General features: G+C 43.7%; 1 protein-coding gene across 4 annotated transcripts in view; it reads left to right on the forward strand.

Moving 5' to 3' along the window:
* Window positions 1–26,323, forward strand: part of TCF12 (transcription factor 12) — a 116,854-nt gene that overhangs the window by 86,561 nt on the left and 3,970 nt on the right. For 2 of the 4 annotated variants that reach the window (XM_042471387.1, XM_042471388.1), the window contains 7 exons: window positions 2,691–2,769; window positions 4,926–4,999; window positions 8,212–8,418; window positions 17,394–17,505; window positions 18,316–18,487; window positions 18,800–19,029; window positions 25,954–26,107. In XM_042471387.1, coding sequence (XP_042327321.1) covers window positions 2,691–2,769; window positions 4,926–4,999; window positions 8,212–8,418; window positions 17,394–17,505; window positions 18,316–18,487; window positions 18,800–19,029; window positions 25,954–26,096 — 1,017 coding nt within the window. In that variant the 3' untranslated portion in view covers window positions 26,097–26,107. Of the gene's footprint in view, window positions 1–2,690; window positions 2,770–4,925; window positions 5,000–6,925; window positions 6,998–8,211; window positions 8,419–17,393; window positions 17,506–18,315; window positions 18,488–18,796; window positions 19,030–25,953; window positions 26,108–26,323 lie in introns of all 4 variants that reach the window. The other 2 variants (XM_042471384.1, XM_042471383.1) reach the window with 2 other exon arrangements.

Consider the following 26,323-nt stretch of genomic DNA (forward strand, 5'->3'; position numbering starts at 1 on the left):
GTGGTCTGGTTGTCCTAGCAATCCAGGCCCACTGGTGGGAGCAAGCGGCTCCTTCAATCCATCAATTCTGTCCCGTCTCAGTCTGCTCTGCCGGCTCTTGCTCTGGGAAGAGAGGCCTGGGCCTGTCATCCATATTCTCCATTGGCCCCAAACAGGGAGTGCCAAAAGCACTTTCCACTGCTGCTCAGGAAGGAAGGAAGGCTGAGCATGTGCCTCCAAGTCTTCTCTCACTTAGGTCAACCCCATCAATTTCATAGCGGTTTTCCCCGTAGGCAAGGGATTCTGTGAATCTGTGCTTCTAAAGATCCTCAGAGGTGGTTTTGCCAGTTCTTCCTTCTGAGAGCAGCACCTGGTCTCCCATCCAAGGGCTAACCAGGGCTGAGCCTCCTTAGTTTCCAGGATCTGCTGCCTTGAGGGCATTTGGGCTGTCAAGGAGGAAGCGGCCATGTGAAAGGACACCTGTAGGGAGCTCTTTTGTGTTTGAAATCATCCCAGTCCTTCCTCCTCCATGCCCCCTCCCCTTGCGCGCAGCTTTTAACTATTATTAGTAGCAGAATTCTGCTGGTGTACCTTTGTTTTGCTTTTTTAGAGAAAGCCTTTCATGTGTGAAACATCAGAAGATACAACATTTCTTCTTCGGTTTAAGTATTAAAGACCATACAGAACACTGTGTGATTAAACATGTAAGGCCAGATAATACGTTTGCAAAGGTTCTTTTATTTTAGGCTTAAGCCTGGATAATTGTGGTCTTAATCTCAGAGTAGGCAAGAAAGAGAATTGTACATGAAAGTATTTACACAAAGTTCCCAAAGCCCAATAGATTATGCGTTGGTTTGGATAATGAACCAGTGTAGATAGAAAGCAAAGAAAATCTGGGTATTTGTGCCATTTCTAATGGGCTTCCCTGAACATTTGCCAAACAATAACCCTTAAGATTGTGCCCACAGAGGAGGGTTACGTGGCGGGAGAAACATCTGGTTTATTTCAGTGCTTAATGCCAAATCAAAACACTTGGTCTTTAATTTAAAGGAGATCAAAGGCGAGGGCTGTTTAACTTTGTTGATTATATCAGATCTCTTTGTCAGGACCTCTGTTTTGCCTCCTGCCTCCAAAGCCTTTGTGCCACTTGCTCAGGGCCCCCGAACAAAGGCCAGGGAAGGGCTGGCAGGCTGACTCCCCAAGGCATTCCTCACTGGCTTTTCTGGCCCAGGGGCACCATTAGCATGACAACAACGCTGCTGGCAATGTGCTCTGGAGGGCCTTTGCGTGGGGCCCCTTCCATTGGGGCCCAGGTGGCAGAATGGCTCTCCGCTGCGTTGAATGCCCGTGGCCCAGGGCTCCCATTAGTGGCACTTTGTCAGAAGGATTCTTCCTCGTGGCTCCTCAGCACCCAAGGCATGGAAAATGCATTTCTCTCCAGGAAGACTTTCCCTTTTAGAAGCAACGGGGTGCACTCTGAAAGGATTCTGCTGCCCCCAATGGGCTTGCCTTCTCCAGATTGAGTCGTATGAGATGCCACATAAAGTGACCCAGAGGCCCTGTTGTTCTCCATCCCCTGGGTCAACTCCGTCTTCATGAATGGGAGCGGCACAACATAATCCTCCTCTGTGGTGCTGCTTTTTCTTTTTGCTGGCAGAGATGAATTGCTGGCTGACAAGATGAACTCCCAAGTACTGAATAGAGATGGAGGCGTTGTATCTTCTGATGTTCCCACCAGCATTAAAATGTCATATGTTTTTCAAAAGAGGAGCTAGTTGGTTGGGGACTAAAACATTTCCACTGGGATTAATACAGATATTTCTAACTTGGAGCCTCAAAATCACTAAAAAGTGAACTGTATTGCTAGCCATACTTTCAGCTTTTCTTCTCCTTGAGCTGCCATGTTCCTCCTCTGTAGCTACAAGGAGACTTTTGAAAGCTGTTGCTTCTGGTTTTGATCAGCTGCCGTTTGCTGTGCTATCCAGAATTGAGCAAACAGTGATTAATCTGGAAACAAACTATCTTTCCTTCCTAGTTTATAAAGCTGGCCTGTTTTCATTAAAGCAGATGTTCTCCTCCTCTGTCCCTCTCGCTCTCTTGCAGCTGCTCTGGAGGAAGAGAGGAGAGTTCATAGACACCCACAGAGAGAGGCTGGCACATTCTTGCAGCATGAAATCATGAGTTTGCATTTCACCTGAACCATTGAATTTCTGCTCCAGTCATCAAGACATATTTGAGTTTGTTTTTCTTTATTTCTCACGTGTGGCAATATACACATGTGGTTTGTTTTTCTATCTAGGAAAAGGTCTTTCTGCACAATGCTAATTGAGATATTTGCCAGGAGAGAGTTTCACAGTGTGTAAATAGGAAGGAGAAAAGCAGACAATATGACAGTTCTGAAATGCTCTCTGAAGTAGCCATTCAACTGTAGATGATGGTTCCTTTTTTAGTTTTTTTTTGTCCATATTTGGGAACATGATTGTTTAACCATCACAGTAGTATATCTCTGGCAAATTACAAGATGTGTGTGTATAGGGAGCAGTATATCAACAAAAATGTAGAAATTGCCAGATTGAAGCTTGCTGGCCATTTTATCTCCTTTCTATGTGTTGAGAAACAACGAGGATCTTCTTTAGTGTGAATAGTTTTCTAGCGTAGAGCAGCGAGTACAAACAACTATACTGAGATTTGTGTTTTTCTTTGCCCATTAGATTTATTCTCCTGACCACACCAGCAGCAGTTTTCCATCGAATCCCTCAACTCCTGTTGGATCACCATCACCACTCACAGGTAGGATTCCCATTCCTTTTCATTGAGGACACTTGAATTCTTCCCCCTTAGGATGCTAAAATGGTCAGCTGCATCTCAGCAGCAGAATGATACTGCCACACACACCAAAAGGAAAACTCCCAGTCCTTCCTCAAAAGCAACCCCAAAGAATCCAATGGGGATTACTCCCTAACAGGTGTGCTTAGCCCACATTACTTAAAATGTACCTGTTTCTGCTGTCTACATTATGACCGCAAAATCCATGGAGGGAAATACGGGATTTTTCTTATTGCAGATTTTACTTCTTTGGAGTTTCTTCAGAAGTTAAAACTACTTTTAACTTGTTTTTTTTTCTTCCAAAAATGGAAGCTTGTTTATTTTGTACTGTGAGAGTGTTTTTTTTAAAGTTATTTGAATCCCATGCCAGGAGAAAGCAGGATATAAAATAAATAAACATGCTTTCTGGGTTTCTAGTGTAAAGGAACTAAAGTACAGTAATCTGAAGTTCTCTACAGACAATCTGATTTGTTGCCCCATTTCAGTTTTTTTAAAAAATGCATACAGAGAATGCCATCTGCCAAGGAGTGCCTACTTCAACCTGAAGGGTTGGTACATTCAGTGCTGGGGGAGTTGACACCTAACCCAGTATTGTTGAGGGTGCAGAGGACATAGCACGATTCACCTTTGCTTTAAAAAGGAGAGAGAGAGAGAAGTTTTATAAAACTCTCAGAAAAGTCCCTAGGATCTGCAACAGCCTCACTGGTTTAGGAGCTTTTAACTGAAAAACTTAGAACAGCTTTAAAGCATAGTAACTCCTTAAAACATGTCATAATTAAAGGCATTTAAAGAAAATCTTGTGTTAAGTCAGCACCGAAGACAGTGGAATCGTTTTCGTTATTTAAAAAGCAGAAACCACAGAGCCTGAGTTTCCCATTGGAAAAAGTGGTCTGCATTTGGCATATTGTTTGTATTTCTTAGTAACATCTTTTGGAAAGAGAAGAGCCTCTGCCAGAGCAGCAGCCCACTTACCTTTATTAGCTTGTGATGCTCTGCAGGGGATTTGCTTGTGGGTTGCTTGGAGGGCTGGGCCAGGGGCTCTCTGCAGAGGACACCCTCCCTGGGCAGCTGTCGCCTCCTCCGTGGACCCACTCTTTGGGCCTCAGCTGTTGAGTCAGCGTGGCACAGCTGTTCCACACACAAACACACAGAGGGCTTATAAAAGCTCCGTTCACTTCAATTGGTTATTTAACAAGGAGTTAAGAGTTAATGGCTGGATGACGTAGCTCTTAAAGCATACAGTTTGTACAATACATTGCACAGAATCCTTTCCAACAGCCCCTGGACCTCATCTTCTGGTATGTGCAAGATCACGGGCGTCTGTTTCTGTAGGAGCCTGGGCTGAGTCCAGCCTGTGGCCAGTCTCTCCGTAGTACGGACGGCTTGGAATAGAGTCACCTGGACTTCTTCAGTTGTTTGTGCAAGGACCGTGCTTTCAGGGGGAGTGAGAGGGAGAAGGTTTTGTCAGGGGGGATACTTATTTATTAGATTGGAATCCTGCACTAGCATGGTGTAGTGGTTTGAGCGTTGGGCTACAACTCTGGAGACTAGAGTTCTAACTCCCTCTGCTCAGCCATGGACACCCGTTGAATGACCTTTGGTGAGCCACTCTCTCTCAGCCTCAGTGGAAGGCAGTGGCAAACCCCTTCTGAACAAATCTTGCCAAGAAAACTCTGTGATAAGGTCACCATAGGTTGGAAACAACTTGAAGGCACACAACAACAAGAACAACAACAACCAATTTTCCCAAAAGCATGTAAGGCAGCTTGCTAAAAGACTGAGGAAAAATACAAGTGAAACATAGTTAGATTCAAAGATTAAAACAAAATTATATTAGCTTATTGAAATTTTTTTCTGAGACTGATATAGGCCTTTTCAAAATGAAAGAAAGAATTTTCTGTCTGACATGCAAGATCTCCTGGCAAATCTCACATACTCTGAAAATCCTAGCGTTCCAATATAAATTTGTCAAAGGGATAAGAAACAGCCTGTTTAGTCCTGGCAGCCAAGACTTCTTGTGTTACAAATTATACTGACGTTTCTCTGCTCTGAAAGAGCCGCCTTTTTGTATTCTGTTTCTCCTTGGTGCATCTGTGTTTTAACAGTGTTGGTTTTGACAGGTGCCAGTCAGTGGTCAAGGACTGGAGGACAAGCCCCTTCGTCTCCAAATTATGAAAATTCCCTGCACTCCTTGGTAAGAATCACTTAACACCGGCCTTGGCTTGGTTGCCAAGGGATGGCATTTTAGTTGAGGATAATTAATCCTACGGTCCCAGTCCCTAAAGAGAAGGGTAGGATAGCATTGCAAATGGATTCTTTGCTAACAAATGGCTGTCTTCAAATGAACAATACCAAACACACAGGGTGGGTCTTTCGCCATCTGTTCCGCGGGCATCAAGCTTCTGTACTAAAGAAAATACTAAGACAGCTGGTGTGTGATAGTAGTTCTGTTTTAAATTCTGCTACCTTTTTGTAATGCACCACCTGATCCATCTGAGAAAAGAGTTAGGGTAAAATATTTCACATATTTTGTTGTTTTCTTTTCACTTTGGCCTTGGCTTTTGGCTGCAATACTCTCATGACATCCTCATAATTTTTAAAAAATGTATTTAAATAAGCCTGTCTCATATGTTTCTCTCCCTGCTCAATCCTGCATTGAGCAAGGGGTTGGACCTGATGAAAAAGAATGAAGAGAATTAGACATTTGGAGTATTGGGAAACTGATAATTGGATGTGGAAATGGGTTCAAAGAGGCTGGAGTCAAAGCTGCCTTTGTTTTTGCCTTCACTTCCAACCATGAGAAACTCTTGTGCTCCTGCCGTGCCTACAGACCCCGGAAGGTGTGAAACAGCCAAAGAAAGCAGTTAGGTGGCTGGAGAAGCTTCCCCTCTGGAGAAAGGGACACAGTCAGCCAGCATGGGAAAACTACTTGAATGTTGGACTAGGACTCTGGGAGACCAGGGCTCAAATCCCCACTCAGCCATAGAAACCCAATGAGTGATCCTGGGGAAGTCCCACTCTCTTTCAGCCTTAGAGGAAAGCAGTGGCAAACCTCCTCTAAATAAATCTGGTAAACCCTAAGGTAGAGTTGACGTATTGGAGATTTAGTGGTTTGAGTGTTGGACTAGGACTCTGGAAGGCCAGGGTTCGAGTCCCTACTCTGCCACAGAAAGCCACTGGGTGACCTTGGACAAGTCTCAAAGGAAGGCCAGTCTCCTCTGAACAAATCTTGCCAAGGAAACCCTAGGAGAGGGCTGCCATAAGTCAGGGTGGACCTGTGAGGCACATCCCAGCAACAACAAAAGGGGAACATGGCAGAGGCACATCCAGTTATGCAAGGCATGGAGAAAGTGGAAAAGGGGACAGTCCCCGCTTCTCAGTACTAGAACTCAGTGGAGTCCTTGGGGGTGTGATGGCAGCCCCAGTTCAGGCAGCTTTAAAAGGGGGTTTCTCTGATTCTGGCTGTCTGTCAGGATGGCTGGGTGCTCCCTGCGCATTCAGAAGCAATGCACTCCTGGGGACCAGTTGCTGGTGCGTGACAGCAGGAGAGAGCTGTGGTTGTTTCCCCAGTTGTGAGCTGTAGCAGCTTCTTGGACAAGGCCTTTGGTCTTTTAGTCTGATCCCAAGGATGCGTTGTGCTCTGCCTGCAAATGGCACACAGCCTTCGCCAGAAACCTGAAAAGGTACAAGTACAGTTGGCAGTTCAGTATTAGGAAATAGCGAGGGGAAAGGAATCCATGGTGTCCAAAACAAGGTTTTGTAAATCTTGTACATGGATAGTGATTGATGAGGTCATAGATGAGTCCACCAAACAAGAATCACAAGAAGAATTTAAAGATTCTCCAAAATAACCTCTTTCTTGAGGAGCTAATAAGTAAAGTGGGAGAATTCAGTCATTGCCACACACTTTGCTAATGATCACAAATGGTTTGTGCAACTAGATTTGCACGCGTTCCTTCAGCATTCAGCATTTTATCCTCTCCTTCTATAGGATTACATCTTTGTTGGATTAACTTGACTAACCAACCGTTGAGGCTGACACACGCACCAGCTGTTTACCTCACCTCTTTATAATTACTTAACCTGTGCTTTGCTTCCTGTTCTGTCTTGACTTTGCCAGAAAAACCGAGTTGAGCAGCAACTTCACGAGCATTTGCAAGATGCTATGTCATTCTTAAAGGATGTCTGTGAGGTACTATTTCTCTTTAGATGGTGCCTTTTTATTTTCCCAGTTTACTTACAGATTCCTTCTTTAAAATAGCAGGACACACTTTATAGTATGCCTTAGTTTAGCATAGATGACACATCCCTTCCTTCAGTCATTTTGCCATGACAATATGAAGAAACCTTCCTTGGCTGAAATAATATTTCCATCCTTGTTTAAAGGAAAAACCAACCTAAACGAGGGGAGCCAGACTCTTGTGAGTGCAGGGACTAGCGTCTGCTGGCATTAGATAAGAGAAACCTCTTCCAGCCTCCTGTTCAGCCCCAGAGCTCCCTCGGCCTTCCCTGCCCAGCAAAATGGTGGGGACTGTAAAACAAAGAGCTCTGAGGTCTTTGAGAAAAGAATAGAAGCCAAGCAAGGAAGTGCAGGCAGAAGAGGTTCCCAGCTTAGATCTGGCATGCTAATTTATTCAGAGGGGGGTCTTTGGGGGCAGGCTTGGTTCCAGATGTGCTTTGGGGCTAAGGAGAGGCCTAATGGCAAAAGCCTTTGCAAGTGAACATCAGTCCCTTTACTGCAGCCCCTGGACCAAGAGGCCCAAGGGGCAAAGAGTGACCAAGTGAGCAAGAGCAAGAGAGAAGAGACCAGGAGGGTCAGTAAGAAGAAGAGCAGGACACTTTCCCTTGAGAGGTCTAGGCTGTGTGTCCGATTTGCCCTATCCCTGTCCAGGGTTGCCATGCAAGGCCCCAAGAGATGATCCCAAAGGGACTGCAGCCCTCAGCTTTAGGGGTGCTCCATGAGGCTTAGTGGGGGAAGGTTGGGATGAGGTTTGCACATGGTTTGTTGTATATACTGATTCCTCCATGTTGGCTTTCCAGTTTTGCAATCATTTGTTGATTGGGAAGCCACCATCTTTCACTTGTGCATCAGTTCTTTCTTATTTAATCCAAGATGGGCTCTTATTTTTCCTGATTTTTCTTTTCCAAAGCTGGACCCCAAAATACTAAACTGCATTAAGCTTATGTGTAGCCTGGTTTTGAGAAGCAGCCATTTGTTTTTGAAAGAGAGGCAATCCTGCAGTCTCCCATACAGCCCCGTTTATCCCTAGTGCTGCTGGCTGCCTTTGGACCCCTTCTACTAGGGCCATTCATTGGCTGCCCCCCGTAGAAAGTAGGGCAGGGCAAGGGCTGTAGCTGCACCGGTGTGCCATCAGTGACCTCAGTGCTGCTCCTCCATCCCAACAGCAGTCACGGATGGAGGATCGCTTGGACAGGCTGGACGATGCCATCAATGTGCTGAGGAACCATGCGGTTGGACCCTCCACCAGCCTGGCTGCCGCCCACGGTGACCTCCAAAGCCTACTGGGACCATCCCATAATGGGCCCATTAGCAGTTTGGGTTCCAACTATGGAGCAGCCAGCCTTGCAGCGGCCGGTCGGCAAGCCTCACTGGTAAGGATCCCTTTCCTCTTTTTCTCAAGGCTTTGGCTTCTTTGTTTTCCAGGAGAGCTGAAGCTTGAAGACTTGGGGTTATCCGCTAGTAATAGTTACCAAGAAGATCAGTCAGTGCCAGTGATTGTGGAAGAGAAATCATTCCTATTGGGAATTTCCAGTTGGAAGAGATGCTGTTGGGAAGGGAAAAGAGCGAAAGGTGGTCGGGGAACCTTAAATATTGACACAGACATGTTGTAAAATCAAGTTACTATGACCAAGCCAGAAGGCTGTGCTGAGAGCATTGACACTTGCGTGTATGGCTTTTCCAGATGTCTAATAATTGGGAAATTGAAATTGCTTGAAAGAGTGGCTAAGATGGGAAGGGAAAAGCAGTCCAGGGAGAAGGACCTGGTCTCACCAGTTCTGGGATGGAGCGGGGAGGGGGGTTATAAAACGCCCCCAGCCCCCAGGAACAGATGCTGGCAAAGGGGCCTGGAAAGGAGCAGTTGGCCTGTGGGTCAGGCTCTGCTCAAACTCCGCGATGTTTCCGGAGGAAGGGGGTTTCAGCATGGCTGGAGTTTGTAGAGCAGTGGGAAAGTTGCCTCGCGTAGTTTCAGCTTCTCCCCCTTTCCCAAAAGAGTGAAAAAACACACTTGCTCCAAAATGAATACAAAGCATTCTAAATCAAAAGTGTTTGAAACGCTGAGATCTCTGTACAAGAAAATACAGTCAGCCCTTCTTATCCATGCATTTTTCATCCATGAATTCAAGCATCCACGGCTTGAAAATGTTCCAAAAAGTATAAATTCCAAATAGCAAACCTTGATTTTCCATTTTATATAAGGGACACCATTTTTTTGCTTATATTTAATGGGACCTGAGCATCCACGGGGGATCCTGGAACCGAACTCCAGTGGAAAACAAGGGCCCACTGTAAAGCCAGTCTCTCCCCTCGCCCCACACAGGAATTTGTCAAGGAGTGTGTTTATGAAATGATTTCAAAGGTTACTCTCCTTTCTGAAAACATTTTTCTCTGATAAAGCAGCTCTACATACAGGTGGGCATTTCAGAAGGTTGGCAGGATTTTGCCTCCACCCCACTCAAAAAAACTGAGCAACTTGATTGCTGAAGGAGGTATGTTACAAATATACCTCAATTCATGAATTTGCAAGGGACCACAGCCCCCAGCCTGCACTGCAGGGACAGACAGCTAATCTGGGAAAGGTGGAAAAGCTCCAAGGGAGGGAAGTCCTTTGCCCTCCAAGGCATCGCAATCCCCAGTCAAACAGCTCTCACAGTAAATAAGCTTTTTCTAGTGTTTAAGTGGAGTATCTTGATTAAGTGACAAAAGGTATAATGCCCCAGTGTGTGCTGAGGCTTTAAAAACAGGTTTCACTTTGGATTGGGATGAGTGTGGAGTAGTGAGACCAGGAGCTTGTGACACCCTCACCAGGCTTACGTTAGAAGCGGGGCTGTTCCTAATCTGCTGAAGGGTGTGTGCCTGTGTGTTTCTTCTTCCTCCTCTTTCCTCCTCGCCATGAAGAGCCATTTCTCCTGGCTGCCTGGTTGCATTTCTTTGTCCGTTGTCCTGGCCGTGTGGAGAAAGGCTGTTGAGGTGTGCTGGAAGCAAAATGGATGCAGTGGAAACTTTCCTTGCAGATGTGTGGTCCACAAAAAGCCAAAGGCCATTCTCAGACACTCTCTTGGGCATCTGGTTGTGTATCCTGCAAACCGAGTCTTCCCAGTCCGAGGCTCAAATCTTCAGTTCTGCTGAATTTTGGTTTCATGTAACTTTGGTAAAATGCCTTTGTTGTCTGTGTTTTATTCCACATGACTTAGTGGAATAAAAGAATTATGTATGCCTGGGAATGGCAGTGGCTGATGGAAAACAGATGGGCAATCTTGGTGTTTCTGGAAGCCAGTATCATGACCCTGTGCCACTTCAAGGAGTCTTCCAGCATGTCCCCCACCCCCCCAAAAAAAAAAAAAACCCCAAAATGGAAGTCCAGTTGTAGTTTTGAAAAATGGACATGTTTGGATGTTAAGCTGTGCAGTGGAAGGGGGTCTGTGGGCTATTTAAGAGGAGGGCTCCATTGCAAACCCCCTCCCCAGATCCAGTGTGAATGCTGCTGTGAAAGGTACTGGGATGATATCTTGGCTCCTCACTGGAGTCTGAAATGATGGACCTTGGCCATCCCTACTGAGGAAGAAGGAAGGGGGCCATTGGTAGATGCAGGTTTGGATTGTCTTCAGAAATGGCACAGAAACCGTGCTCAGGCGGACTCAGCGAAGAAACCTTGCCAGTGCTGGTGGTAACCAACATCATGTTGAAGGAACTTGAGGCTGCTTGAGACATGGCTGCCTGTGAGCCAGGAAGGCATCCTCTCGGTCCTTTCTGCCATCCAGGGCTCTTTCCGGTCCTGCTGAGTGAAAAAATGCCTATTGGAGAGGGAGGCATTTGGTCTTTGCCCTGGGCTAGGGGATCAAGGGGTCCCAGGTGGGTACCTCTGGCCTGGATTTGGAGGAATTGCAGCTGGCCATCTTTTGTCTTGATGGAATTAGGGATCATGAAATGACTGAAGGAAGCAGCACTGATGAACGAAAGAGCTTTGCCTTTCAGAGGAAATACTTTGACCAGAAGAAGTTCATTAAGATTTAGCAACATCTTCTGAATGTACCAGTATAACTCATTTTAGCTTCTTAAAAAATAATTAAATTTCCTTGAAAATGTCCTTGGCAGAAGAAACAAGAGAATGAGTAATTTTGCTCAGTTTTCTTTTAATGACTTGCATAACCAGGCATGGTTTTATTGTAACACATGCCTAATTTTTGAGCCAGCTTTGAAAAATTCATTTCCTCCTTCTCAATCTAATTGTTGTTATTTTATTTTTTTTGGAGGGGGGTGTCTTATACTAGCTGTTAGTACTTTCACTGCTCTTTATTCAAAAGGAAATCTTTTAAAGAGTCATCCACCATTTTGCTTCCTCTCTCGTGTTTTTAAGATGCCTGCTTTTTTATTTCCGGTTGTGCTCCATTGGAAAGAGCCTGGCATGAACTAGAACAGCCAGGAAGCACTGAGTGAAAGGGGAAAGAGGAGAAGCCCTTCACCAGCTTCCTTGCCAGACGTGTCTAAAAGCTGCCAAGAAATTGGCAGTCTCTCTCTATAATGACATATTTTCCTTTATACTCAATACTTAGGTACATTGAAGGCTTGATTTGCAAAGTGCAGCTGGGACTTGTGATATATTACATTTTTCAATTTAATCCCTTGATAAGACTTCATAACTGTTGAAATTAATTGAAATCTAGGGTAAAAATGGTAGTTGTCATGCCATGGAAATGACTAGGATGTTCATTCTTAACCCCTAAAATTATGCAAAAATTGTCTTATGTAAAAATTATTAATTTATCTCTTTATCAGTATTTAAGTGGAGCTTTACTCTTTCAAGGGAGTTTTGGATACTAGATCAAGTCATTGCAGGCTCTGAAAATCCGAGTCAGTTTACTCAGCGTCACAGACATGGGAGCAACCTTGGGGGCCATCTTGTTCAACCTCTCTCTCTCTCTCTCTCTCTCTCTTTCGGCAAGATGCAAGAACTGAACCTGAACCTGAATCTCCACCTCTTGGACAATAAGTCTCTTCCCCCTTGAAGAACTTGCCCTTCTCCTGTTAGGTGTCCTTGACTGGTTCCATCCACAGGTGCGAGTCCTGCCTCTGGAGCAGCAGAACACATGTCTCCTCTGTCTTCTGTGGCCAGCCTTTTAGACATTTGTAATCACACTTAATATTTTCTTCTTTGTGCTACACATTCCCAGTCCTTCCCTCCCCCCCCAGTCCTTTTGACCATTGACCATTCCTTGTAGGGCTTGGTTTGTGTAAGACACTTTCCTGTTTCTCCCTAGACTTATGTGTGGGATGTATGTGGCAGTGGCAGGGAAGAAAGGCAGCCCAGCCAAGACGCTTGCCCTTGGCCCTGTTGTTCTGCAGAAAGTTAACGTGACTTTCTTGCACTGTCGGGTGAAAATGTACTGACATTTGTCTTTAGATCTGGCACAGTCTGGCCCCCTTTTAAAACCATCCAGGTAGGGAGCCAATGGTTCATCTTGTGCCAGGAGCCTGCAGTTTAACAAGTATGAAGAAGGACTTTGTTTTAACTGTCCGGAATAATACTATTTGAATTGGAACCAGTGCATCTTACTTATCATGTGCATCTGTTGAGTGCCTTCAAGATGTTTCCGATTTATTGCGACCCTAATGTGAGCCTATCACAGGATTTTCTTGGCAAGATTTCTTCAGAGCCTGAACTTGTCAATTTTTTCATGGACTCCCTTGGTTTTGGTGTTGCTGACCTTCGAATTCTGTCCTTGAAAGTGAGAACCAAGATAGAAAAATATCCCAGAATGGCTAAGATGGGAATGGAATTAAACAGAAAAGTAGCATCCGTACTTTGGTGGAGATTCATGTTCAGTTTGGCCTTTGGGCTGGTAACTTGCACAAATGGAGGCTTTCAGCCCTTCTTTTGCAATTTCTGCTTCTGGGTTTTGTTTTTGCTGAAATACTTCCAACCAAAGTGTTGATTTGTCCATCTTGTTGTTTTGTGATGATATCATCCGTGTTCTTCTTTTGTCTGTAACTACAAAAGCAAGACTTGGATCATGAAGGCTATGCAGCACAGAAAATGTTCTGAACTGCTACTGTACAGAAGATTTTAAAAGACAACCTATTTAGAAAAGTGCCATGTATAAGTATAGAGGTGGTGCTCTGGGAAGAGAAACAAGAGAAGTGCTAGAAGCGTTCTCTATTTGACCAGATGATTCCCATATGTGATAGGATAGTGTAACAACATTAGGAAATTCTGAAGAAAGGTGGCTGAGTTTAATGGAGAGAATTTGCCTTTAGAGCCACAAATGCTGTTGCTCAGGAACAGCAGAGACATTGCCAGGAGAAAGGGCAGGGGTTGTTTTTCCTGGCTCAGGAAGGTTGCAAAGAAGAATCCATGAGGAGAGGGGAGTAAATGCTCTTGTGTGGGGGGCATGCATGGCGTAGAAACATAGTGAAGGGGGTGAATATGTGGCCTCTCCTGCTTGACTGAAGTCTCTGATCACATCGTGACACTGCAATGGTCAGTGCTGCCGTCCTTAAGGGTCCTTGGGGCTTGTTTCTCAGGCAGGAAAGACCCCCGTGTTGCGATTCTGTGGATGAGATGTGCATGGCTGGTGTCCTGTGCTGGGGACTCATTGAAGCAAATGCCTGGTTTGACTTTATACGTCCTTAATCTGTGTTACATCACTGGGTAAACAGTTCTCCAGACGTTCTGTTAATCTCAGCCATTGGCTTGGGGCCCCCTGTCATGTGTGCCCAGAGGTTCAGCTCCCTTTGCAGAATTTCTGGACCATTTTATGAATTTCTGGTTCAGTCTGTCACTCTGTCATTGTTAGATTAGCCTTAGCTTTTAAGGATCTGACAGCTGACCGGCTGGACCATCGCCTGATGCACAATGTCAGTTCTGAGGCTGACTTGCCCCTAAAGACGTCATGGAGCTCACCACTTGAATGAAAGTATCCTTGTGTTTGGATTTGAGCTTACCTAGAATATAGCAAACAAGGCTTCTGGGGCCTTTTAAAACCCCTGGAATTAATTTCTCTCTGCCTTCCATGTGGAAGAAGTTGGTCTGTCTTCTGGCTTGGTGGCTCTCAGTAAGGATGCCACACTTCACTCCAGCCGAGATCAGGATGATTCTTCCATAAAAATTGTTCTGTGCTCAAAGGAAAATAAGAGTTCTTCCCTCAGCCTCCCAAAAGGACAAATATGACTCTAGTCTGTTGTTAGGGGAATTAGGCAGACAGACAATAAATGCACTTAAAACAGGACAAAGCAGAGTTCACGGGAAACATGAAATTGCGTAAGGGTGTTTATCTCTGTCTGAGTAAAACCCATACTAAGAAGTTAAAGGGAAAGCTGTATTAATTACTCAAGAGGCATTCAAAGCTCAGCAGTTTACTAGGACTGAAGGATTTATTGAAAAACAGGAGTTCTCATGTGTAACTGTGGGCAATAAACCTATTTAATTAAAGGCTTAATCTTTGAGCTGCTCTTCAGTGCTATTTATTCCAGAAAAAAGGCTTCATCTCTAGACTATAATAGCAGAAGAATGCATGTGAGGACCCACCCCCACCCCCAGCCTGGTTTCAGTTTTATTTTTAATTGTGTTGGTTTGGATGTGTTTCATGTGAGACTTGGGTATTCTGAACCAATCATCCACAACAGCTATTGTACAGTCCGTCCTCGCCTTACATGGGAGATCCGTTCCGGATCCCTCCGCATAAGGCGAATTCCGCCTATGCTCGAGCCCCATTGGAAACAATGGGGCTCGTGTGCGGCGGCGCGGCGGCATGGCTGTGTGCAGGGCGCAACAGGCGCGCGCGCCCATTCAATTGAATGGGACGCGCCGCCCCTTCCATCCCGCGCGCGCCCCGCGGCTTGAGCGCGTATGCTCAAGGCTGCGTATGGTGCGCCTGCGTATGGCACGGGCGCACTGTAAAACAAAAATTTATTGTAAAGAAGGTAGAAATACACTGGATCACGTTTTTGCTGAATCTGAATAACTCCAAAGAGAAACCCCACTTTAAAACCCCAGCCCGCACCTTATTTTCCTGTTCAACCCAGATCGTTCCCCCCAACTCACCCCCCTTCGCCACAGAGGAGGGAATTTTACATCAAAGCAGTCCTAACGAAAGCACCAGTTGCTTCATAGTCTCTTCTGCCTTAAGAGATCTATGGATACCGGAATAGAGGGTATCTGTTAAACATCACCCCGTCATAAAACTGCCTGGCTGGCGCGAATTGATTGCTGCTCTCAGCTGAAAGTTCCGGATATGTGATCATCCTGAGCATAGCCCATGGTGGCAGCAACTCTTTCCCACAATGCCTTTCCCTGAGAGTTGTAGATACAGATGTTGTTGACATAAGATCCATCATGTTTGTCTATCTATATATCTATCTATTTATCTGTCTACCCATGTATCTATATAACTATATATATGTGAGAGCTTAACCCACTGGACTTCCCTTCTGCAACCTCCCTCCAATCCTTGTCCACCCCAGCATACCACCCATTCATGACAGTCCATTAAAGCATACGAATAGTCAACTAATATCCCATTGCATAATCCCCAAAGCATATGATTATGTGTCTAGAAGCTATCCCTACTTATCTCACTAACTTATACAATCCTCATGGCAGAATCCTCACTGAATCACTGAATGAAGGAGGATTCTGACATTTCAGAACTATTTCAAAGGCCTTTGTTTTCTGCTAATTCAGAGCAAAGTAATTGAAAACCTGGGAGGGGTGTGTGGGGTGTGGGTGTTTAAAGGGCAGGGGAAGGGAACTGACCCTTGAACTGGGCAACTGCTTGGCGTAGGTGTCCTTGCGGTGCCACCAAGGGAGAGGGCACCAGCTATGCTGCCATTCACAGGGATTGCCATTCACACCAATGCTGCCAAGGAAGGGTCTCTTGTCAGTTAGAAAGCAGTGTTTTTTTTCTCCCAGGATGGGACCAACTGACCTCACTGTCAGATGGATCCATACTTGATTGGAAATGTGCTCAAAAGTTGTCATCAACGGCTGCTCTTTAAACCCGAAGGTTTTTATCAGTGACTTGGATGGTGGGGTGGAGGGAAGCCTTATCAGGCTTGCAGATAACACAAAGCTAGGAGAGATGGCTAACACATTGGATGACAGGAACACAATTCACAAGGATCTAAAGGAACTGGTAAATTGGACAGAAATTAAGAAAATGAAATTCAACAGAGACTAAGGCAAAAATCTACATTTAGGCCACAAAACCCAAAGGCCCAGGTATCAGATGGGGGGGGGGGGGGCGGAATACATGGCTCAGCAGTACTACATGTGGAAAGGACCTTAGGAGGATTGTTGATCATAAATTGAACATGAGCTTGCAGTGTGATGTTGCAGCAAAAAAGGCGAACCCTATTTTAATAGAAACATCGCTTCCAAGTCAAGGAAACTAATAGTCACATTATAATCTGTACTGGTCAAGCTTCATCTAGAGTATGTGGCCTATAAGAGATATAGATGACATCTGTCTTTCATATGGATATGAACAAAACAAATGAGAGGTTGAAGGAGCTGGGCATGTTCAACTTGGTGAAGGGAAGACTGAGAAGGGGACGTGATCACACTCTTTAAATATCTCAAGGGCTGCCCCATAGTTTTGCTCTCTGATGTCTCAGTTCAGGACCAGGTCTAGGATTTTGACGTTGTAGGAGGGTAGATTTCAGTGGCACTTTAGAAGGAACATCTTTGCAGCGAGAGCAGTGACAGTGGAACAAATGAACTAAAGTACTGGTGGGCTCTCCTGCTCTGGAGCTCTCCAAAAAGAGGATGGACAGCTAACTGCCGGTGAGGATGCTCTAGCTCGAGATCCTGCTTTGAGCGGGGCTTTGGACCGGATAGCCTCTGGGAGCCCCTTCCAGCTCTCAGATTCTGGGATCCTATTTCACTTCTCATTTGCTTGTCCTTTAAGCTTCTGTGTTTTGGAATCTGGAAGAGTCTAGTGTTATAAAAGGTGGACATAACTTGTTAGTCAAGGGGCGGCTGCCAGGTTGAAGCCCCGGAACCTGCTGCAGGTGAAGGAGCTGAGCCAGGGGGCTGAACAGAGTGGCCTTCCATGCGGGGAGAGTCCTCTTACGTTCTCTTTGCAAGAGGCTTTACCTCTCACTGCATTGCCTTAATATGATGGTTGCTTCCTTAAAGCTTGATCTTACACACACAGTGATTCAGAAAAAAGTCCCACTGAGTTTCCGAGAGCTGTCTTCCAGCTGAAAACACACACACACACACACACACACACAGATTAATGAGAGATTCCTTATGGTCTTAGGGTTGCAGAGAGCCTGTAAGTGAATCTTCCCAGGTTTGGCCAGTTGCCCCAACTGAACAATGAACTCTGTTCTCTGTTTGCCTTAGGTCAGTGCTCACCGAGGAGAAGACAGCCTCAGCAGCAACCATTCAGGGTTGCCCACCGCTCTTCCTGCTCAGAATGCAGAACGCAACCACAAGACACAAGAAGGTTACAGAGGTCAGTCCCTTTCTAGTCCAGTTTTTCTTAAGCCACCATTCTTCTGGTGATGAGGCTAGTCGAAGGGCCTGCCTCTGGACACACTGAAGAGAAGGATCCTGGGCAAGTTGGCATATGTTGGGAGCATGGTCATTTGCTCCAGTCATTTATTCTGGGAGGTGCAAGGAGGAGTATCCGGCGTGGAGTGAGTGTCATTACAACGACTTCTTTCTCCTTTTTGGGGCAAATTCTGTGTGGACCATTACAGCATGGCTGGTGGTCAGCAGGATTGACTGGCCTTATGGGAGGAAGATAATAAACTGGAAATGCCTGTTGTCAGCTTTGTGAGCTGCAGTTACATTTCCAAGATGTTCTAAACCTCAGGAACTACATCCTTAATATTTTTAATAAGGGAAAACATCTAATGGCTGACGTACTAAAGAACTGATTGGTAAATCTGGGACGGAAAAATAAAATGAAAATAGTAGCATTAAAATGTGGTTTGGTGGAGATGTCTGACAGAATGCATCCAAGTTTTTAAAACGGCACAGGTTGAAAAATGAATTGATGGATTGGCATGAAGCACTCTTTATTAAAAGGCACACGCTTGGTCTCCTGCGTTTAACTACATAAGTAATTTAGGAGCCAGGGTGGGACCTCAGGCCCCCTTTCCTGGCCATGGTGATGGTCTTTCAGTTGTTCCTTCTGCTCTTTTCCGTCTATGGAAGCCCCATTGTCGGCCCTTGTTGCTCCTTCTGTTAGCCAGTTTCTGTGGAGGGGGAGCCTGATCCTCTGACTGTCGCCTAACGCTCTGCTGGGTTTTGCTTTCAGTGCTTTCGGCCGGGTTGTCAACTCCGTCGGTTGCGCTACGTCCTGCCGAGATCAAGTCAGAGCACAAAGAAAAAGATGAAAATGCACATGAGCCTGCTTCCTCAGATGACATGAAATCTGATGATGAGTCCTCCCAAAAGGATATCAAGATTTCATCAAGAGGAAGAACCAGGTACAGCAGCAGCAGCAGCAGCAGCAGCATACTCCCCAGAGGCCAGGTTCTCTGCCCAGTTCCCCTGTTGAGGATAAATCTGGCATGGTAAATTAGACCCAGCTGTTGAAACAGAACAGAGGGCATCTTTGGGTTTCAGGTGGGACCTTCAGAGTGAGGAAACCGTGCCCATTTCTCTGGCCACTTCCTTGCCTGGGCTGCCCCTGGAAAAAGTCATTGTGCACAGCCTGCAGTAGACAGAGAGGCATCAAGGGTGTCACTAGCGCTCTCTGGACACTCCCATCACCCCTCTGGCTTATGTTTCCACAGCAGCACTAATGAAGATGAGGATCTGAACCCAGAACAGAAACTGGAGAGGGAGAGGGAGAGGCGCATGGCCAATAATGCTCGTGAGCGCTTGCGGGTCCGCGATATTAATGAAGCATTCAAAGAGCTGGGCCGGATGTGCCAGCTGCACCTGAAGAGCGAAAAACCTCAGACCAAGCTGCTGATCCTCCACCAAGCAGTTGCCGTCATCCTCAGCCTTGAGCAGCAAGTCAGAGGTGAGCAAGGAGGGAGTCTGGGGCTTGAACTGGATTCTTTTGGCGCCTTTCTTTCTGAGCGGAAGAGGCCGGGCAGGCTGTTTATCACAGGCCTGGGTTGGTTGCAGTGGGACACATGCAGACCTCTCAGTTGAGTCAGGGATGGAGGGCCAGAGAACAGAATGCCACCCAACTTCCGATCATTCTGGGCAATACCGCCTGCCCTGAAATCAGACAGCTGCCACTTCATAGAGAAGGATGCCCAGCGCCAACCAGTCACACCTAAACTCCTTTTCAGCTAAAACATTAAGTGTGGCTTTAACACTCCTCCATTGCTTGTCCTGAACCTACCTATTATTTGCAAGTGTCTTTTTTGCTAGCAAGATGCCATTGGAACTTGTAAATCTATTCAGCCTAGTTTGCTGCACCAAACCCCCACTGGGTTGCACATAGTCCCTTTTGTGGGGGGCAGGACTAGGTTTAGGGGCCCTTGGGAGCTCACTTGGGGAGCCATGCACTGCTTCTGGGTGTGCTTAGATTGCACATTGTCCCTCTTTCCAGGGTGTGTGTGTGAAAAATAGCATCAAAGTGCCACTTAAAAATCATTGCAACCTTTTGATCGATGCAACTGTGTTTTCTTTTCATCATTATAACACTCAGCATAATCTTGCGTTGGTGCTACCTATATTTTAGTTTGTAAAATTGTTTGGATTTCTTTTAGTTTAGAGTTTTTTCAGATAAAACCTTGGGTCTGCTTTGTATGTGGACTCTCGTCTTCCTCTGGACTGCGCTCTCAGTTTTCCTTGGACACTTTCTGGGCAGTAATTCTTGGGTATTTTGCTGTCCAAGCAGGACTTCAAACTGCACTGCAAACTACCATTTGGCTAGTTGGTTTATGTGCCTGTTTCGGTAGACCTGAGTTGTGTGTGCCTGTTTTAATGTTGTGTCTGAGGGTCTTTTTTTTTAATGCTTTAACACTTTACTTATTTTATACTAAAAACACTGCAGTGCACCTCTTCCCTGGAGCCATTCTCATTTGTATAATCCAACCAAAATTTTAATTCATCTTGTGAAGGGAATTTTCCATCTTCTTTTCCTAATACTTTTTCAATATTTTTTTCCATATTTCATCAAAATCATTTCTTTTCCATAATCCTTTTTTCACTTTCAATTTACATGTTAATGTATCATTAATTGCTATTTGCCAAACTTCTTTTTACCAATCCTCCAGTTCCACATTTATTTTCGTTTTCCAACTTCTCGCTATGATTAATCTCGCTGCTGTAAGTAAATTTGTTACAAGATTTCTTTCTTCTTTTTTCCATTTTACATCATTATATAGTGATAGCAATACTATACTTGGTTTTCTATCTGTTCTTATATCCAAAATATTTTCAATTTCTAATACTACTATTTCCCAGTTTTTTTTACATATTTACATTGCCACCGCATATGTCTGTATATGATCCCACTTCATTACATCCTCTCCAACAGTATTTTGAATTATTCTTATCTCACTGGCATTAAGGACCATTTCCAGATCAGCTTGTAATAATTTTCCTTAACTTGTACCGATAGGTTTTTCAAATGTCTTTGTTCCCAAATTTTATTCTATTCATTTTCACAAAATTTACATCCTAATTCTTCTTCCCATATCTCTTTCCAAATATTTTGGTTTATTTTTTTCCCTTTGTCCTCTATTAATATTTTATAAATTTTGCTAGTTATTCCTTTCATATTTTCATTCTCCTTTAATTCTTTTCCTTTCTGAATTATTTGTTCAAATTGCATATATTTTCCCTTTTTTATATTCTTTTTCTTCCAATTTTTAAACCATTGTTCTATTTGAATGTAATGAAACCATGACATTTTTATTCCCTTAAGTTTTTCTTTTATGTTTTCTCTTCCTATTTTTAATTCTATCCAATTTTCTGTTTTATCTATCCTCCTTTCCTTTAATTCTTTAATAGATTCTTTAGGTTCTTTAGGAATGAGTTTACCATTATTATTGGTGTTATTTATTAAGTTTTCAAGAGACAGAGCCCTCCCTCCATGGCCAACTGCCATCATCCAGCCTGGAGGGAGTGAAGGGATGGGTAGGGGCTAATTTTGTATTGCAACTTTTACTGTACACCGCTATGATCATTGCAGAATAGCGGTCTATAAATAAAACATTATTATTATTATTATTCAATAATTCTTTTTTATATTTGTTCTGATACAATTGGAGGAAATCACTCAAGAAATAAGTGCTCTCAAGGATGATAAATCACCAAGGCCAGATGGCTTTTCTTCTCTTTTTTACAAGACATTTCAAGGGGAAATTGTGAATTGTTTATTTCAAGTCTTCAATAAGGTTCCAGTTGATGGCATACCTGTTTCATGGGAGATAGCAAATGTATCATTAATCCCAAAGGAGGGCAAAGACAATATGATAATGGCAAATTATAGGCCTATAGCCTTACTTAACCTTGACTATAAAATCTTTACGGGGATAATTGCAAATAGGTGGGAAAAAAATTTGGTAGAAATTGTGAACAAAGATCAGAATGGTTTTTTGCCAGGAAGATATTTACGTCATAATATAAGAACAATAATAAATACGATAGAGTACTATACCATACATAAAGATAAAGAAATGGCACTTATATTTGTCGATGCCGAAAAGGCATTTGATAGTATACATTGGGAGTTTACAAGTGTTAAAAAATAGGGTAGGGACAAATAGCATGGCAAACATATCTCAATTGTATTCAAATCAAAAAGTGCAACTAATTATAAATGGACAAAAAATCGACTATATAGGGGTAGAGAAAGGGACAAAACAGGGATGTCCGTTGTCACCATTGTTGTTTATAACAACTCTTGAAGTACTTAATGCTATCAGATCTAATACAAGGATAAAGGGTGTTAAAATTAAAGGGTTTGAACATAAGCTTGGTGCTTACGCAGATGACATAGTGATAATTGCTGAAGATCCAAAAAGAACCATAGAAAATATCTTATCTGAAATAAATGACTTTGGAAGCTTATCTGGAATCAAAATGAATAAAGAAAAATCTTTAATGATTACAAAGAATATGAAAATTGAGGAGGAACAAAAATTATCCGAAAAATCAGGAATCAAGGTGGTAAAGAAGTTAAAGTACTTGGGTATTTGGATTACGAATAAAAACATTGAACTGTTTGAAAATAACCATAAAAAAACATGGACTCAAATTAAAAAGGACATGCAGAGATGGAATCACATGGATGTATCATTACTAGGTAGAGTGGCAATCATTAAAATGAATATACTCCCAAAAATGATATTCTTATACCAAAATTTGCCTATAATTGCTAACGAGAAAGTTTTTCAGGAATGGAATAGGGATATTAAAGATTTTTTGTGGAAGGGAAAAAGGGCGAGAATTAAAAATCAAATATTGAAGAAAGACAACTCAAAGGGCGGATGTGCACTTCCCGATTTAAAAATTTATTTTTGGGCTTGCGGGCTCATATGGATGTTGGACTGGATCAAGGTAGAGGACATGAAGTTACTAAGTACTGAGTCCTGTAATAGGAAATTCGGGTGGCACGCTTACCTATGGTACCAGAAACAAGGAATTAATGATGACTTCACACACCACGCAATCCGCAAGCCTTTGCTAAAAATTTGGAATATAATAATAATAAAAAAAGGTATTATCAAAAGATCCCAATGTGGGTGTCACCACAAGAGGCCTTCCTTAGCAGATGGGAAAAAGATAAAGATTGGTTAAGATATAAAGAACTGTTAAAAACAAATGAATTAGGCAAAGTTGGCATAAAATCTAAGGAAGAATTAGAATGCGAAGGGAAAAATATACAGTGGTTTACATATCTGCAAATAAGATCCAAATTCAAACAGGATAATTCTAAGGAAGGCTTTGAAAGAAGAGAGAACGAAATTGATAAGGTAATTTGGGATAAAGAAAGGAAAAATTGCAAAAATGTATAAAATACTGATATCTCGGGAATTAGAAAAAGAGTATATAACTGATAGTATGACTAAGTGAGCACAAGATTTGGGGCATACAATTAGTACTGATAACTGGGAAAAAGCCTGGAAGCGAACAAGTAAATTCACTGTGGCTCAAGATCTCAAAGAAAACTATGTGAAAGCGTCAAACAGATGGTACTACACACCTGTAAAATTAGCTAAAATATACAATTTGGGAACTGACAAATGTTGGAAATGCAAGATGGAGAGAGGTTCTTACCTTCACATGTCGTGGGGATGTGTAAAAATCGAGAGCTTTTGGAAAAAAATTCATGTTATGATACAAAAAATTTTGAAAGTCAAGTTCCCTATGACCCCAGATCTTTATTTACTAAATATGACAAGTTGTATGGGAGATTCAATAGAAAGAAATTTCTGGAAAATGATTCTTTATTTTGTAACGGCAGCTAGATTGCTATTGGAAAAAAATGGGAAAAATGAAAATGTCCCAGATTCAGAAGAGTGGTTAAAGAAAGTAATTGATCTTAAAGAAATGGACAGACTGACTATGATATTAAAGGGAAAAGAAGAAGAGGTTAGCGATTGGAAGATATTAGATGACTTTCTGAAAAAACATTGGAATTTAGAGGAATAAGTTATGACCATAATAGTTTTATGTTAGCAATGGGAATGTGTATTATGAAGAGCAATAAAAAGAATTATAGATATAAAATATATAGAGATAGGAACAGGAAGACTATTGGTGAAGATTTGTTGAATTTAAGCAAGGATAATAGGATTACAGCGTAAAGATTGTAATTACTGAAGAATCTGACATTTAAGAAGATGATTGTAATTTTTATTTTGTTTGTAAATAATTGATGTGTACTATGTTGGTTTTTAAACAATTAAAAAATTAAAAAAAGAAACAAAAAAGCATACCTTCTATTATATATCTTAATTGATTAGCCTCATAATATTCCTTTATATTGTCTGAGGGTCTTCGTAGGGCGTTGCGTATTGCCAAGATGCCAGGAGGCCGCTTCAGGGCAACCTAGGACATTCACGACAGCGGTGGGAATGTTGGCCTCTTTTCCCGAGTTACTTCTGTGTCTTTGCAAATTGCATTTGCAAATTAAAACACAGTGAGAACAGAGGCAAGGACTGACTGTTGAAAGTGAGAATGCATTATTAGTATTCCTGGATCATCTTTTCTGCTGCTTTTAGTTGAGTTGCTTTGCTTTCACTGAAGAAAGTGGTGGGTTGAGTGCGTGTGGAAGGCAAATCTGCCGCCTGAAGCCCTCTCTCTGAAGGTCGGTGCGATGCCTTCCTCTTCCATGTCAGGAACACTGGGGCTGAGCTCTCTGCGTGGACCCCAGCGGCCCCAGGAGCTTAGACTCCTAACTATAGGCGGTAATATTTTTTATTCAAATTACATTCTGTCAAGTCTATTTATCATAATCCTTATGGGGTTTGCTTGACTTGGAGGGGGTGTCACCAGCTGCCCCTGGAAGCCATGTTAACCCACACCAGCCAATCCATATCCCCTCTGTGTGTCAACCTTGAAAAGTTCTCTGGAGTTCAGAAAATGAGCAGAGTTCTTTATAGCCTCCTCCTCTGGGAGCTGGAGCGACTCCTGACCTTGACTATGCAAGCTTCTCTTATATCTCTGTCAGAGAAATGATGGAAGGGGCATCTGTGGCACTCCTCCCCCAACAAAGGGAGCAGGTTTGGTCTCTCTCCCTCTCCCGCACACTCACACACTTCACACGCACTTGTTTATTTCTCCCTGTGGGCTGGCTGGACCCAGCTGCGCTGTGCATTGTACTCTCTCAGCAGATGCATTTCCAGGGTGTACATCTAAATGTCTTGGAAATGTGGAAGGTGTCAACATTAATATCTGCTCAGCAGCTTAAGCCACAGAACAACGTCTCATCTGCTTTGTCGCTTATGCTGGCAGCCTAGGCCTCATTTCCATTCTCTTTTCCCACTGGTGTGTGTAGTTGTGTGTGTGATAGGGAAGCGGGGACTGGGGCATTTGGACTGGAAGTGACAGGACCATCAGTTCAGGAGGCAGGGGGAGGATGCACAACGTAGGCATTTGATCTTTCAGGTCCTTTGTGGGGAGGCAAGGCACGGGGCGCAAGGGGTGGAGTGGATAGAGGGGCGGGCAGGGACTGGGGACCCTGAGCCACATGCCCTCCTTGCTTCTTGCACTCCCTTACTTTGTTTTACCTGCTCCAAAGGCTTCTTTGTGCCCAACCTCCATGAGAGCAGGCTGGGAGAGATGTGTAAATTGCTTGGTAGGATAGTTTTACAAGCCTTCCTGGAAGGACTGGAAGTAGGCCTGTGAAAAACCTCCCCAGAGCACTTTCTAAAATGGAGAGGAATGGGGCCATGGCTGTCCTGCAGGAGGGGCAACGGGTTGGGTGTCATTGGAAGGCATTTACCGTGGGCAAAGCTTGTAGGAACTTGGCATGTGTGAATGAAAATTATTGTGTAGGGTTAGATTAGCCTGGCTTTTAATGTACCTGTACTTTTCTGGCAAAATTGTAGCTGAAGTGGCTTGTGATATGGAGCTCCAGCAAACAACGCATAGAAGAGCATACCCTCAATGGTACAATAAATAATTATTTTAAGCATTTACTCCATGTTTCAGCTGACAGTCTTCCCAGCTTAGATAAAGATTTATGAAAACAGGATACATCCTGTCTGCAAAAGGGGGGAGAAGGAAGAGGGGGGAAGCCATCCCAGGCACTAGCTCTTTAAAAAAAAATACATGTAAAGTTCCTGAGGTTTGGCTTAATAACAGCAGAATAACTTAATTATAAGAAGAGTCTCCTGCCAGGCCCTACATGTTCAGGTTGGCCAGTTGGATAAGGTCAGCTTGGTCCCTGGGATTTCCTCCTCTTTCGTCCTCAAAGCCAACCACTAATGTAGATGATATTTTCCATGCTATAATTTCCTTTCCCTTTCTTTCCTAGAGAGGAACCTCAACCCCAAAGCAGCCTGCCTTAAGAGAAGGGAAGAAGAAAAAGTTTCTGCCGTATCGGCAGAACCGCCAGCTCCACATCCAGGAAGCCATCCTGGCCTTAGTGAAACTACAAACCCTATGGGTCATATGTGAACACCAGCCAGGTAAGGGACATGTTCTGGGGTTGGAAGGGGGCTCTGGGTGCAAGGCTAAGACCAAAAAATGCCACGGCTGTCTTCCAGGTTCATTTTAGCCATGTGTCCCTCGTAAGACTCGCATCTCCTATTCAGTGCCATGAACTGTGTGGTTTTGTTAAAACTAATGGTACTAATTGACTGGAAGTTTTAAGATTTGTGTATAGAAATCTACAGAAAACTGAA

Source organism: Sceloporus undulatus, chromosome 6, assembly GCF_019175285.1.
Source record: "Sceloporus undulatus isolate JIND9_A2432 ecotype Alabama chromosome 6, SceUnd_v1.1, whole genome shotgun sequence".
NCBI classification, from domain to species: domain Eukaryota; kingdom Metazoa; phylum Chordata; class Lepidosauria; order Squamata; family Phrynosomatidae; genus Sceloporus; species Sceloporus undulatus.